General features: G+C 38.8%; 1 protein-coding gene across 7 annotated transcripts in view; it reads right to left on the bottom strand.

The window, feature by feature from the left end:
* Positions 1–15,000, bottom strand: part of dnm1l (dynamin 1-like) — a 203,829-nt gene that overhangs the window by 165,514 nt on the left and 23,315 nt on the right. For all 7 annotated transcript variants that reach the window (XM_051931989.1, XM_051931983.1, XM_051931977.1 and 4 more), the window contains one exon: positions 7,627–7,774. In XM_051931989.1, coding sequence (XP_051787949.1) covers positions 7,627–7,774 — 148 coding nt within the window. The remainder of the gene's footprint in view (positions 1–7,626; positions 7,775–15,000) is intronic.

Below are 15,000 nucleotides of genomic sequence, written 5' to 3'. Positions count from 1 at the left end.
ATTTGTTTAGTTTGAATGTCTGTGTTTTGTGGTGTGACTGGAGTACTACAGTCTTCAGTAGTATAAGCCTGAAGGAGATTCTTAATGCAATGCCTATGTTTTAGCTGTCTCTCTACTGCCATCTAATGCTTCTTCTTCTAATTCATTCGTGGACAAACAAAGATCATGATCCAAATGAAGATTTTATATATATATATATATATATATATATATATATATATATATATATATATATATATATATATATATATATATACACATATACATATACACAGTAATCCCTCGCTGTATCGCGCTTCGCCTTTCGCGGCTTCACTCTATCGCGGATTTTATATGTAAGCATATTTAAATATATATCGCGGATTTTTTGCTGGTTCGCGGATTTCTGCAGACAATGGGTCTTTTAATTTCTGGTACATGCTTCCTCAGTTGGTTTGCCCAGTTGATTTCATACAAGGGACGCTATTGGCAGATGGCTGAGAAGCTACCCAACTTACTTTTCTCTCTCTCTCTCTTGCGCTGACTTTCTCTGATCCTGACGTAGGGGGATTGAGCAGGGGGGCTGTTCGCACACCTAGACGATACGGATGCTCGTCTAAAAATGCTGAAAGATTATCTTCACGTTGCTACCTTCTCTGCAGCTGCTTCGTGAAGCGACATGCTGCACGGTGCTTCGCATACTTAAAAGCACGAAGGGCACGTATTGATTTTCGATTGTTTGTTTTTCTCTGTCTCTCTCTATCTCTCTCTCTCTCTCTGCTCCTGACGGAGGGGGTGTGAGCTGCCGCCTTCAACAGCTTTGTGCCGCGGTGCTTCGCATACTTAAAAGCCAAACAGCCCTATTGATTTGTTTGCTTTTCTCTATCTCTCTGACATTATCTGCTCCTGACGCACACTCCTTTGAAGAGGAAGATATGTTTGCATTCTTTTAATTGTGAGACAGAACTGTCATCTCTGTCTTGTCATGGAGCACAGTTTAAACTTTTGAAAAAGAGACAAATGTTTGTTTGCAGTGTTTGAATAACGTTCCTGTCTCTCTACAACCTCCTGTGTTTCTGCGCAAATCTGTGACCCATGCATGACAATATAAAAATAACCATATAAACATATGGTTTCTACTTCGCGGATTTTCTTATTTCGCGGGTGGCTCTGGAACGCAACCCCCACGATGGAGGAGGGATTACTGTATAGATTATATCTATATATATATGTGTATATATAGGTGGTCTACGCATGCGTGGAATTCGCGAACAAACAAAGATCAAGATCCAAATGAAGATTATATATAAAGATTAGTTAATTTAAAGCACAACAATTTGTTTAGTTTGAATGTCTGTGTTTTGAGGTGTGACTGGAGTACTACAGTCTTCATTAGTATAAGCTTGGAGGAGATTCTTAATGCAAGGCCTATGTTTTAGCTGTCTCTCTACTGCCATCTAGTGCTTCTTCTTCTAATTCATTCGCGGACAAACAAAGATCAAGATCCAAATGAAGATTTTATATATTATTATATATATATGTGTATATATATATATATACAGTATTATATATTTTATATATATATATATATATATATATATATATATATATATATATATATATATATATATATATATACATACACACACACACACACACATATATACATAAATAGCGTTCCAAATTATTATACAAACTAGTCATTTAGCCCATTACAATAACGGCCGCTAGAACAGTAGTGCATAAACATTAGTAGGAACAGTCTATATTAAATGGCAAGGGACTTTGACCTCATTCTTTTTGTTGGTCGTATTTTTCTTTCTTTCAGCCTTTCTTTTGTTGATGTTTACTTGCTGAGCTGTCCGTTCTTCGTGGGCTGCCGCCGTGTATTGTGTGTCTTTAATTTTCTGTGACAGTAATACTGTCTTGTACGGCTCTATTCAATAAGGGCACGCACAAAAAGGCGAGCTTCAAAAGGGCGACCTCAATTGAGCGCGGCAAATAAAGGCGTTCGTAGATAATTTAGTTCAAATGGCTCTGAAATATGTGAAGAGCAACAAAGGTGCAGATCTTTTTTTACGCGCGCCTTTATTCGCTGTGCACAACTTAGGTCGCCCTTTTGAGGCTCACCTTTTTGTGCGCGCCCTTATTGAAGGATACTTGTACGTCCACTGGCTTGTACGTCCGTAATATACCTTTAATTTTCTCTGGTGGTAATACAGGCGTGCACGTCGGTAATATGCCTTTAATCTCCTCTGACAGTAATACTGGCTTGTATGTGGCTGTAATATGCATCACTGTATTGTGTACCTTTAATTTCCTCTCGCAGTAATACTGGTTTGTATTTCCGTAAAACGCCTCTAACTTTCTCTGACAGTAATATCGCGAATCGAACCGTGCCCCGCGCATGCGCACTTCATCAGAAGACACCCACACACGGACACCTGGACGCACATAGGGATTTTATATATATATATATATATATATATATATATATATATATATATATATATATATATATATATATATATAGATGATATTTTTCTCTGATTTTCCTAAATAGTCGATGCAAGTGGCAGTCAGCATAATTTTTGAGTCATCAACCATTAGAGTATAATTTGAATGTTACTGAACAAACCTCCTAATGATAACGGTATGTTTTTCAAAAATAAAAAACTTGAAATGCACTGTTCCAAATTATTACGCACAACAGTTTCAAAACATTTTATGGGTTGTAAAGAACTGAAAATGGTCATTTGTTGAATTTGCAGCATTATGAGGTCATATTTACTGAAATCAAAAGCTATTTCATCAAAAACAGTTACATATTAACATAGAACCCCTTATTTGATAGCAGCTTCACAATTCTTGCATCCATTGAACTTGTGAGTTTTTGGAGAGTTTCTGCTTGAATTTCTTTGCAGGATGTCAGAACAGCCTCCCAGAGCTGCTGTTTGGATGTAAACTGCCTCCCACCCTCATAGATCTTTTGCTTGAGGATGCTCCAAAGGTTCTCAATAGGATTGAGGTCGGGGGAGGATGGGGGCCACACCATGAGTTTCTCTCCTTTTATGGTGATAGCAGCCAATGATGCAGAGGTATTCCTTGCAGCATGAAATGTTGCATTGTCATGCATGATGATTTTATTACAGAAAGCACGGTTCTTTTTTGTACCATGGAAGAAAGTGGTCAGTCAGAAACTCCACATACTTTTCAGAGGTCATTTTCATACCTTCAGGGACCCTAAAGGGGCCGACAAGCTCTCTCCCCATGATTCCAGCCCAAAACATGACTTCGCCACCTCCTTGCTGATGTCATAGCCTTGTTGGGACATGGTGGCCGTCCACCAACCATCCACCACTCCATGTATATTATATATATATATATATATATATATATATATATATATACACACACATATACATACATACATACATAGGTAGTAAGGTTTCTAAACTCTTTTGGGACTCCCACCAACAGGACGATATGCCAAAGAGCATATTTTCTTTTTTACCACATGTATTATGGATGAATATTTTAGGACATATTTTATTAGTTAATGTATGTATTTTAAGGAAATTTTATTTATATAGCATTATTATGGTCATTGAACAATAAGCCTACAGAATTTCAATCCATCCATTGTCCAACCCGCTGAATCCGAACACAGGGTCACGGGGGTCTGCTGGAGCCAATCCCAGCCAACACAGGGCACAAGGCAGGAACCAATCCTGGGCAGGGTGCCAACCCACCGCAGCCTACAGAATTTAATTTTGTTAATAAAAACTGAACAGTTAACACTTGTGGTCTATAGTTTATAAAAATACCAAAGTTAACACATTGATATAGAACAAAAGGCTTCTATGTGCCTGGTTATAAAGGAGCTTAGTGTAAAAACTTTTTTAAAGGGATAATAAAAAAAATTGGAATCCACCAACATGAAATCAGTGATCCGTATCAGCCATAAAAAACCTGATCGGACCTATCCTATTTGATCAGTAACACTTGAAAGCAACACCCCTTCACAATGTAGTTTGGGACAGTTTTTCTCTCCCACTGCTCTGTTTGTTGATCTACAGGTGTACTCGGAATAAATTTTTATTTACTTCGCCAGCATACTCAAAGTATCATTCAGCATCTGATCCTGCTCTGATTCACTCTTACCTTGACTGTAGTTGTAGACTAATATGTTCTCATTAACACAAATGGAAAATAACTGTCATAATTCTGATTTTCCTTTTACTACTGTAATACTTTAAATTCCCCACTTTAAAGTGTATTTTAGTGTTAGCAGTTCATATTTAGCTACCTCAGCCAATATGCAGTGTCCCAATGTCAGCAATAACCTGGCATCTTGCGCTACTATCTTATCAAATTGTGTCTGCACACTTGTCTGCTTTGCACCAGCTGCTTTATTCAAAAGTGGACAAATTTTAAATGAATATGTTAGTCTGCTGGGCTAGCAGCTTTCCAAACCTAGTAGCCCAGGTACAATTTTTGGTAGCCCAGCTTTATATACAGGGTGGACGGTTACCTGTAACTTTTTACAGCAACTTTGTTTGTAAAGTTTTGTTGTACACGAGTGCATAGCTCTCTTTTACCACAATATCAGCACAACTGGCACCTTGGAAGAGAATACTTTAGCAAATATATGATTTTTAAAGGATACTGATCAACTCAGGCTAGACGGTTTGGAGAAAAAGTCAGAGAGGCAAGATTGTGTTAGTTTGGACATGTGCAGAGGAGAGATGCTGGGTATATTGGGAAAAGGATACTAAAGATAGAGCTGCCAGGCAAGAGGAAAAGAGAAAGGCCTAAGAGAAGGTATATGGATTGTGGCGGATGGCCGGGACACCCCTTTGTCACTAGATCCGGGGGAGCAGCCATGTGAGCCACGCTACGTCCCTCGGAACCTTTGTTGGCAGCCCCCCTGGGTTGCATCGGGGGCACTTTAGTGGAACACCGGAGCCCCTTTTGGTTGGGCTCTGTGGCCTCCGCCAGGGGGAGCTGCATAGAGCTGCACGGCTTAACGAGCCCATCTGGGTGGGAGCGCAACCACACCCAGAAGTGCAGCCAGAAGTAGGTCAACGAGCACCTGCAGCACTTCCGGGCAGGCTATAAGAGGAGCCTGCACCCACTATTCATGGCTACCGAGGCAGGAGGAGGAGGACAAAGCTACCCTGGGAGGAGTGTAAAGAAGAGTGTGATTTGAGGTGATTTTCCTTTGTATTTTGGGACTGTGTTGTGCCTGTGGGGTCAACGGGGAAGACGTGCCCCACTGGTGAAGAAGAAATTAAAAGTCCTTTTTGTTTATTTTACACGTGCCTCCGGTGTCAGTCTGTGTCGGGTCGGTGCCAACCAAGCGCCAATATCACAGGATGTAGTGAGCGAGAACATGCAGCACTCCACCCACATTGCCACATAATAAGAAAATCAATGCGCAGTGTGCAACGAAAGCCCAATGCATGTTGCCGCATTTTACGTCACATTTTCTATGCCGTCCTTGAAACAAGTATGGGCATGTTAAGTGTAAAGCAGGCTTTAGACTGAGGTTATGGCGGTCTGGCATGCTATAAGTTGTGTTTTTAAAAGTGACAACAAACTTAAGATTGCACATGAAAAGTCTTGTCTTTTGTTTTTACAATAGACCAAAGATCTGAAACATCTGACAGTCTCCTGGGCTTTGGAAGTCTGAAGTTTAGTTGTCCAGAATTAAAAACCGGTAGTCTACTACTGATTTATCCACCCGTTTATTATTTTTTTAAACTAACTACATTACAGGCCACTAGTAATATGCTTTAAAGTTTTGCTCTGTTGCTTGCCATTTCTTAGCAAACCTCGAAACTTTTAGGTAAATACCTAAAGTTCATTATAATGTGATACAGCCTCACTGTGCCTCAATTTATATTAAATAGAGATGAACAGTAACTACATATCTTCTGGCATCAAGGAACAAAAAGCAGCTCAGTTGGGGAAAATAAAATAATGGCTGTGTTTAGCATGTTTAAACAATAATGGGTGATTTTTATCTGGGCCTTCTATGTGCATTACAGGCAGTACTAGGTGTGTTTTGTTCTACTTTCTTTACGATCATGTCACTTTGTACAGTATACACAGAGAATCCCATTTTTGTAAAGGTATTTGTTTTCAAACGTTACCTTCGTTTGAAGGCTGCAGTACTCACTCACTAGTACACTGTACACGAGTCAAAAGCACTTCATGCTTTGTAGACTCACCACAAATAAAAAAGGAAAATATTAATAATAATGTAGTAAAGTATGGCCCCAATGCGTGTGACAAGTAAGGATTTAAGTTACTTTTCATTGTTGATTTTATGGCTTGCTATACTAACAAGGACTTGCTTACCTAGCTGTCAGTTCTAGACTGAAGACCGGATGGCTGAGCAGATACTTCCCTTTTGTGATACCCCTGCACAGAATTTTGAACCCTGGGTACAGTTATGATTTTTCTTGCTTTTTTTTTTTTTCGCACTGCATTGTATCTGAACTGCTTATAATTGAATAGTAATATTTGGCTCTTGTCCATCATTGCCCCATCCTGGTTAATGTGATTTAAGTGTACAGTGATCCCTCGCTATATCGCGTTTCGCCTTTCGCGGCTTCACTCCATCGCGGATTTTATATGTAAGCATATTTAAATATATATCGCGGATTTTTCGCAGCTTCGCGGGTTTCTGCGGACAATGGGTCTTTTAATTTCTGGTACATGCTTCCTCAGTTGGTTTGCCCAGTTGATTTCATACAAGGGACGCTATTGGCAGATGGCTGAGAAGCTACCCAACTTACTTTCTCTCTCTCTCTCTCTTGCGCTGACGTAGTGGGGTGTGAGCAGGGGGGCTGTTCGCACACCTAGACGATACGGACGTTGCTACCTTCTGTGTGCAGCTGCTTCCTGAAGGACATGCTGCACGGTGCTTCGCATACTTAAAAGCTCAAAGGGCACGTATTGATTTTTGACTTTGTTTTTCTCTGTCTCTCTCTCTCTCTGCTCCTGACAGAGGGGGTGTGAGCTGCCGCCTTCAACAGCTTTGTACCGGCGGTGCTTCGCATACTTAAAAGCCAAACATCCCTATTGATTTGTTTGTTTTTCTCTCTCTGACGCGCACTCCGTTGAAGAGGAAGATATGTTTGCATTCTTTTAATTGTGAGACAGAACTGTCATCTCTGTCTTGTCATGGAGCACAGTTTAAACTTTTGAAAAAGAGACAAATGTTTGTTTGCAGTGTTTGAATAACATTCCTGTCTCTCTACAACCTCCTATGTTTCTGCGCAAATCTGTGACCCAAGCATGACAATATAAAAATAACCATATAAACATATGGTTTCTACTTCGCGGATTTTCTTATTTCGCGGGTGGCTCTGGAACGCAACCCCCGCAATGGAGGAGGGATTACTGTATATGTAAAATTTAGTGACTAAGTACACAAATAGACTTCTTGGCATGGATGCACAAGAGCTGTGTTTGTGAAAGTGCTTACATGAGTGTAGAGCTGCTGACTTTAAAGTACTTTGAATTGATTTTTAACACCGATTCTTATAATCAATCCAGACATACCTCTTCAAGTACAAGTTTGAGAACACCCAATTTAAGCAGAATACCAAATGATTTTAGTGGGTTTGAACTTACCATTTTCTTCCACTGTGGCTTTTTGTTGGTCTTCAGAGGAAACATGAACTAACTGCAATATGAGGGGTCGTCGAGTAACAATCCCTGTACCTCTAGGAAGCAGGTCTTTTCCCACTAAGCTTTCTAGGACAGAGCTTTTTCCACTGCTCTAGAAAAAAAAAAGGGAGGAAACAAGTAAGCTACAATCAACAATTTTTTTTAGTGTTTTTTTTTTTTTTTTTTTTTTTTTTAATGTTTTTGCCATTTATGTTTTTTTTGTTAAATATATGTTGTGGAAAGTATGGATTATAGGGATTACATATTTGCTGGCATCCTGCAAAAGTAAGAAAAAAAATGTCTTTAACATATGCAATAAAAGATTACCTGACAACAGCTGCTTTTTTTTTTTTTTTAATACATATCCAAGTTAACTTAAGTTGCCTTTATGGTGTGCCTGAGCGTGCATAAAGTTTCTTTTTACCTAGCACCCAGTTGGAGAAAGATAACAAACTAGTATAAATTCTAAGTTAAATAAAGGAAAAATATCAACTTTTAAAAAATGTTTCACTGCAAGAATATCAAAGCAATAATCGAGCACAGTGCTTCTGGTTTTTGTTCAGACTGGCTGTAAATCATAAAGCAGAACGTTGACACTAAGACAAAAATTGAACATTTAATGCACATCTCAGGTCTTTGATAATTCATTTAGTTTCTAAGATATTAAACAAACCTAGCTAATCAGCTACTAGGTTAGCTAGTTAGAGTAATGAAGCTCATTACTTTGAGCTCTGATGAAAGACATGGAAAAATAGGGGAACAAAAAATGGCAACAAGTAGCATTCCACCTAAACTCATCCATTCACTGACGTGTCCTACCAGAGCTGATGTCTTTTTTAGTTTGATAAGAACTTTCAATCACTTAGTTCCTTTCATGGTGTAATGCTGTTAAAACTGTGCTGTTTTATATGTGATGTCCAATTTTTATGTCGGTCATTGTATGGTCCATAATAAATTAACAGCAATTTTATCAAACCTTTCTTACAAACCCTAGGTAAAACCACCAATGACATACATAATGTATGTACGCTGATCAAATTTGCTTAATTCAATTTAGGGTCTCAAGTAGGGCTGCACGATTAATCTTTTTTTTCTCATGATAACGATATTTATGACCCACGATCAGTTAATAAATATCGTCGCGATTTTACAGTATAAAGACCAAACTGTTTTTTATGGGCTGAGTTTACGGATTGGACTGCGTCACTATGACGTTACTGCGTCTAGATTGCAAGCGCTTTCTGGGGAGTCAATAGCAGCAATAACAGTCAGTCAGAATAAACATATGATGGCGGAGCAACGTGCAGAAGTGTGATCGTTAGTTCCTAAAAAGGGGTCATACTCCGTTGTCTGGAACTATTTCGATTTCGAGGAATGTGATGTTGATCAGGTACGAGTCTTGTGCAAACTTTGCTCCTGTTCCGTCCAAACGTCCCAAGGTAACACAACAAACCTCATCAACCACCTTAAAAGCCACCACAAAGTACACTATCAAGAATTTCAACGACTGAAGGCACAAACAGCAACAACAAAAAACTACCAGCCATCCACAACACAGACAACAATATCAGGGACATTGTTCAACGCAATACCATATCTGCCTAGCCATTACCGCCGCTCCCTATACGCAGAGTACGCAGTCTGCGTAGGGCACCAACTCCCAGGGGGGCACCATCCCAGCTGCTCAAAAAAATCGTTTTTATATATTATAATAATAAATGAATATTAATAATATACATATACAAATAAACAAAAATATAAACGTATATATTGCATTTGACGGTGAACGCAGAGTAGGCTAAGCACACGTGATGACGCGCGCGCCCTCACCTCTGTACCTAAATCTCTGGATTGCTCTGCGCATAGCAGTGACACTCCCTGTAACTGTTGCCTCTGCTGAGCGAAGTTTTTCTAAAATGAAGCTCATCAAAACGTACTTGCACTCATCTATGGCACAAGAGCGCATGAGTGGTCTGGCAATTGTCAGCATCAACTCTGAATTAGCAAAGGCTTTATCATATGAAGAGCTCATTTACGACTTTGCCTCAAGAAAAAGCAGAAGTGTGCCTTTGTAAATTTTGAACTTTGGAAACCTCCAGCAGATGACAGTGTTGATTTTATTTCAGTTTATTATTGTTTATTTTATTTATTATAAATGTTTTATTTAAAGTGTAATTTTAGTTTGTATTTTTTGCTGTAGAGCTACAATTGTAATTTATAAATGATACAATTTATTTATGTATTTACTTTTATTTGAATAAAGTTCTATTTTGGCCCCTATAGTAGGTGTTTTTTTTATTATTTTATTTTTACTTCCGTAATATGTGGGGGAGGGGGCACAAAAGTAAATTTCTGCTTAGGGCACCCATTTGGCCAGCAGCGGCCCTGTGCCTAGCTCGCAAAGACACCGGGAAATAACAGAGGCGATCACGTACCATATAGCCAAGGATATGTGTCCAATAACCACCGTGAGCAGTGAGGGGTTTAACAAAATGATCGCAACACTTGATAAAAGATATAGCATTCCCTCACGCAACCATTTTTCCAATGTTGCGCTGCCCTCGCTGTATGCGAAATGCCGAAAAGAAATAGAAAGAGAAATTCTCAGGCTCAGCCTTGAATATTTTGCTGCCACGACCGACTTATGGTCAAGCAGAACTGCGGAACCGTATTTGAGCTTGACAGTTCATTTTATTGACAGCGAGTTTGAGATGAAAAGCAAGTTTTTGCAAACTTCGTTTTTCCCACAAGACCATACAGCGGAGTTTATTGCAGTGGGCCTCAAAGAAGCGATGTCCGCTTGGGGCTTGGTGGAAGAAAGACTTGTGTGCATCACAACGGACAACGCAGCTAATATGATTAGGGCAGCATCTGTGAATAACTGGCCGAGGCTACACTGCTTTGGTCACAGACTTCATTTACCAAAGGAATAATCGTCATTATTAATCGTGATAAAAATTTTGAGCAAAATAATCGTGATAATCATTTTTTCTGTTATCGTGCAGCCCTAGTCTCAAGGACATGGAGCCTATTCAGGCAGCAATTAGCATAAGGCAGGAAGCACCCCTGTACAGGATACCATTCCACTGCAAGACTACTGAATAATTATTATTGCTGTATTTAAAACAAAAATTGAATTAAATGCTTGTGCTAGTCAAGTTTGCAATTGGCAATGACACAAAATATTCCTTTTGGATATGGCATAGCTTCTCATCTCTGTGTATTCTGAAAAGAAGTTAACAATTATGCATGGATTTTTTGTAAGTAAACACACAATGTGTCAAAGCCAACACCTATAAAATACTGTACTGTATAATTTTGCCACTACTAACAATTAGCTTGTAACTTTAAGTATGTACGATACCCAGTTATACAATTGTTGTAAATATACTGACATAACATTTTTAATAAATATAAAATAATTACTGCTATTGTTTTTAAACCACACCAAACATTGAACTATCTATAAAAAATATTAAATAGACCAAGCAGTGAATGACATTAAGGTAATTGGTAAGTGCTGTAAAGTTGGTTGATAGCAATAATCACCCAAAATAAGCAATGAAAAAGCTAAGCATAAATTATATAAAGATACGGATACAGTGTGTCATGCCGCATTTTGAAAATCACAGTGTAAACTACATACCTTCAGCTTTATAGCATTTTGTAGCTTTTCTCTTATTATAATTACACTACTATACATTGTTGTGGCCGATAAAAATATGCGTGTGGTTTTGGAATTGTCACAAAAAATTGAATTAAACATTTATGAAACGGCAAAAAATGCTTCAAGTATTGCTTCAATTTACGGAGCAAGAAGAACAACAGTGAACAATATAAAGCCTGATTCCAACAAAATTGAAAAACATGTCAAAAATGGAAACCATTGATGGTAATGTTATTCTGTATTAATGTTAATGTTCTTCTGCTTATGTAATTGTCTTTGTAAACTCTGTCATATTATGTTATGTTTTATTAATATATTGTGAAGTGCAGGCAGCTTATAATGCGCTATGCAGGAGTAGAAAGGGTGGAATGCTATGTAAGTGATAGGACTGGGTGAAGAGATTCTGTTCTTAGGAGATGACTGACAGGCCAAGTTAGGAAAAAAAAGGAAGGTGCAGCAGCAAGACGTTTTGAGTAGAGAATCAGAAGATAAAAAGCAAGAGTGGTTGCAGTATAGAAAAAGACAGAATGTGAGTGGCAGGAGATTGATTCTGTGCTACATTATGCAGCACACTGCATAAATGCAAAATGCGACACACTTTCAGTGGACTGTAGAGCAGCAAAATAACAGTGGAAATGCTTTCTATTTACATAGGCAAATTCATTCTCTGCAGGCACCTTTATAGTGTTGGGTCGGCACCAAACAGTAGATTCTCTGCTCTTTACATGGCTTATTGAGGTGACTCACTATCTACCTCACTCTGCTCACCTGGGGTCAGAAAAAACCCAACAGCCTCACTATCTCTTGTTCTGTGAGCCAACCCAAGACCACAGTCTCTCTGAGGTTCACTGGTGGCCACACACACAGGCTGATAGTCCCCAGTAGGTGAGAGATGCATAACAAAGTGCTTTTACCAATGCTGTATCTGCAAACCTTCACTCTGGCACTGTTCATAAGCTGCCTATACTGTATAGCTCATTTTCTCCAGGCATCGCCACTCCCTCTGCAGTCCATGGCTTCCTGGAGAAAGTATCCCTCTCAGGTCTACACACAGGGTTGGTACTATATGATCTAGACATGATATATTTAAACGTCTCCACTGACATGTTGCATTTGATCAGAACTGCTCCATGTTATCCTCATGGTGGCTGTTGGATATTTTTTTATTTTCGATTTGTTCCTTCCTTCCCTACTACGGTGGCTCTGAGGCTACGGTTCTACGCTGGCAATCAGAAGGTTGCCGGTTCGAATCCTGTTAACACCAGAAGTGACTCTACTCCATTGGGCCTTGAGCAAGGCCCTTAACCTGCAATTGCTTCTGCCTGGGTATGATGTTAATCTGTATCCATCCCTGCAAGCAGGTCCTCCAATTTACAGGGAAAACTTTGAGATTGGTGGCAGGATTGGCACTCTAGCCACCATAAAAAAAAACCTCACACTGTTCCAGTATGGTGCTGATGTGTCACCCGCTGCACTCGGGTCCCAATCCAGGCAGTTTGTTGCAGCAACATGCTATCAGCGCTTGCTCCCAACCTCTCTCTCTCCACTATATACAAGTAGTTAAACACATTTAAAAAAAAAAAAAAAAAATCATACATACATAACTTATTCGTTGAACTTGCTTATTACATGGTTATAGTTACATTTGAAACATTTTTAGCTCTAAATAATTTATTGCTAGATTTTTTTAACACACTGATTTTGTTGAATAATTCAGCTTTGAAACTGACTGAGGACTCGATTTTCAGTGTGCTAACATGAGGCCATTTATCCAGCCATCCATCCATTTTCCAACCCGCTGAATCCGAACACAGGGTCACGGGGGAATGCTAGAGACAATCACAGCCAACACAGGGCACAAGGCAGGAACCAATCCCGGGCAGGGTGCCAACCCACCGCAGGACACACACAAACACACCCACACACCAAGCATACACTAAGGCCAATTTAGAATCGCCAATCCACCTAACCTGCATGTCTTTGGACTGTGGGAGGAAACCGGAGCACCCGGAGGAAACCCACGCAGACACAGGGAGAACATGCAAACTCCATGCAGGGAGGATCCGGGAAGCAAACCCAGGTCTCCTAACTGCGAGGCAGGAGCGCTACCACTGCGCCACCGTTCCGCCCTAAGGCCATTTAGCATTTTAAAAAATAATGAAAATAAATCTGACTAAATCTTGACAGATTTTCTCAAGGTAAGAAAAGAGTTATAAATGCCACCAGAATGTTGATGTTAAGTTATCAGTGGCAATCAACACATAGTAATTACACACATTCTGTGGCGTGCACTGCGAATGCATGACAAAAAAAAAAGTTAGAAAAACAAAACAGGTATATTTTGCTAATGACAGAGTAAATAAAAGAACTCAGAACAATATTTTTGAGTGAGTAAATATAATTAGTAGGTTTTATGTATTCTTCTGCAACATTTACTCAAGTCCATAATACGATGGGGTAGTTCTGAGTTATAATTCGTAGAAATTTTAAATCAAATTTTAATTAATTTTTTTCAAGCATACGAAAGACTGTGAGTGATCATAAGTGTCCCATTTTTTCAGTGATTTTTGTCTGTCTACAGAACAGAAGGAGAAATTCACATATGGGTGTCAACGTTAACACTAGAATTACCAGATCCAATAAAAAAACTCGTAAATCCGGCCCACTTTAAATCTCTTTGCACCTCTCCGTCAGCGTCTTTTGTCTTCTAAATGTGTTGATAAGCCCAAGCAGCCTGCTATACCATCCCCCACCACCACCTCAGAACGGGCAAGAAGTTCTCCCAGTTCCTGCCTTGATTGATTATCTGGGAGTGAGCTACCCAGAATTGTAAGGGGAAATAATTTGATGTGTGTTTTGTGTCTACAACAATCTATGTTAACACATCGTTAAAACAGAAACATTTTTCATGTTTTTGTAATAAATGACAAAATGTAAACATGAACTTTATAATGTGTGAAGGCTGATGACCAAATATTTATTACTATAAAAGATGTCAATAACAGCATTTGGAGATAACATTTCAAAGTGAAACCAAGTGCCTAGGGGTTAAAATGTTGCTGTGGAGGTAGATAATCAGTGAAGTGAATTACAAAGTGGGTCTCCATTAAAAATGGCTGAATTTCACAAAAATGTTTTGCTTTTCGTACTTCCTTAAACAACATGGATATGCTGTTTTACAATATGTGTGCAATCTCAAGACACAGGTCAATATTTAATAATACTCTTGGCTTGGAAAGTTGACAGATTTCTTAACACGTTTGGCTACTGGCCCCCTATTTATCAATTACAAACATAAATAGGCTATGTATTTTTTTAAACTTATAAAAAATGCTTCACTTTGGAACACAATTTCATGTAGCAAATTAATAAAACATTAATTGTGAAGAAATAAATTTGAAAAGAAAAATACCAAACTTATCCTTTAAGGGCTTATGTTACCTCTGCCTTTACAACATCACTGAGATACTCGTTTACAACATGAACATCTTATTTGCTGTATTTCCCAAAATCAAAAAATTATTTTTATGAATGCACACATCACACTGTAACAGCTCATCAAAAAAAGAGATTCAATTATTTGTACATTTAATTAACATGCTTAAGACAGTTATTGTGATTCACCAATCTAACCCCAAAAGCATCACACTTAAGGTAGGAGCAAATCATTA

Source organism: Erpetoichthys calabaricus, chromosome 1 (assembly GCF_900747795.2).
Source record: "Erpetoichthys calabaricus chromosome 1, fErpCal1.3, whole genome shotgun sequence".
In the NCBI taxonomy this organism is placed as follows: domain Eukaryota; kingdom Metazoa; phylum Chordata; class Cladistia; order Polypteriformes; family Polypteridae; genus Erpetoichthys; species Erpetoichthys calabaricus.
The sequence above is the reverse complement of the archived record's forward strand: the minus strand, read 5'-3'. Positions and strand labels throughout refer to the sequence as shown.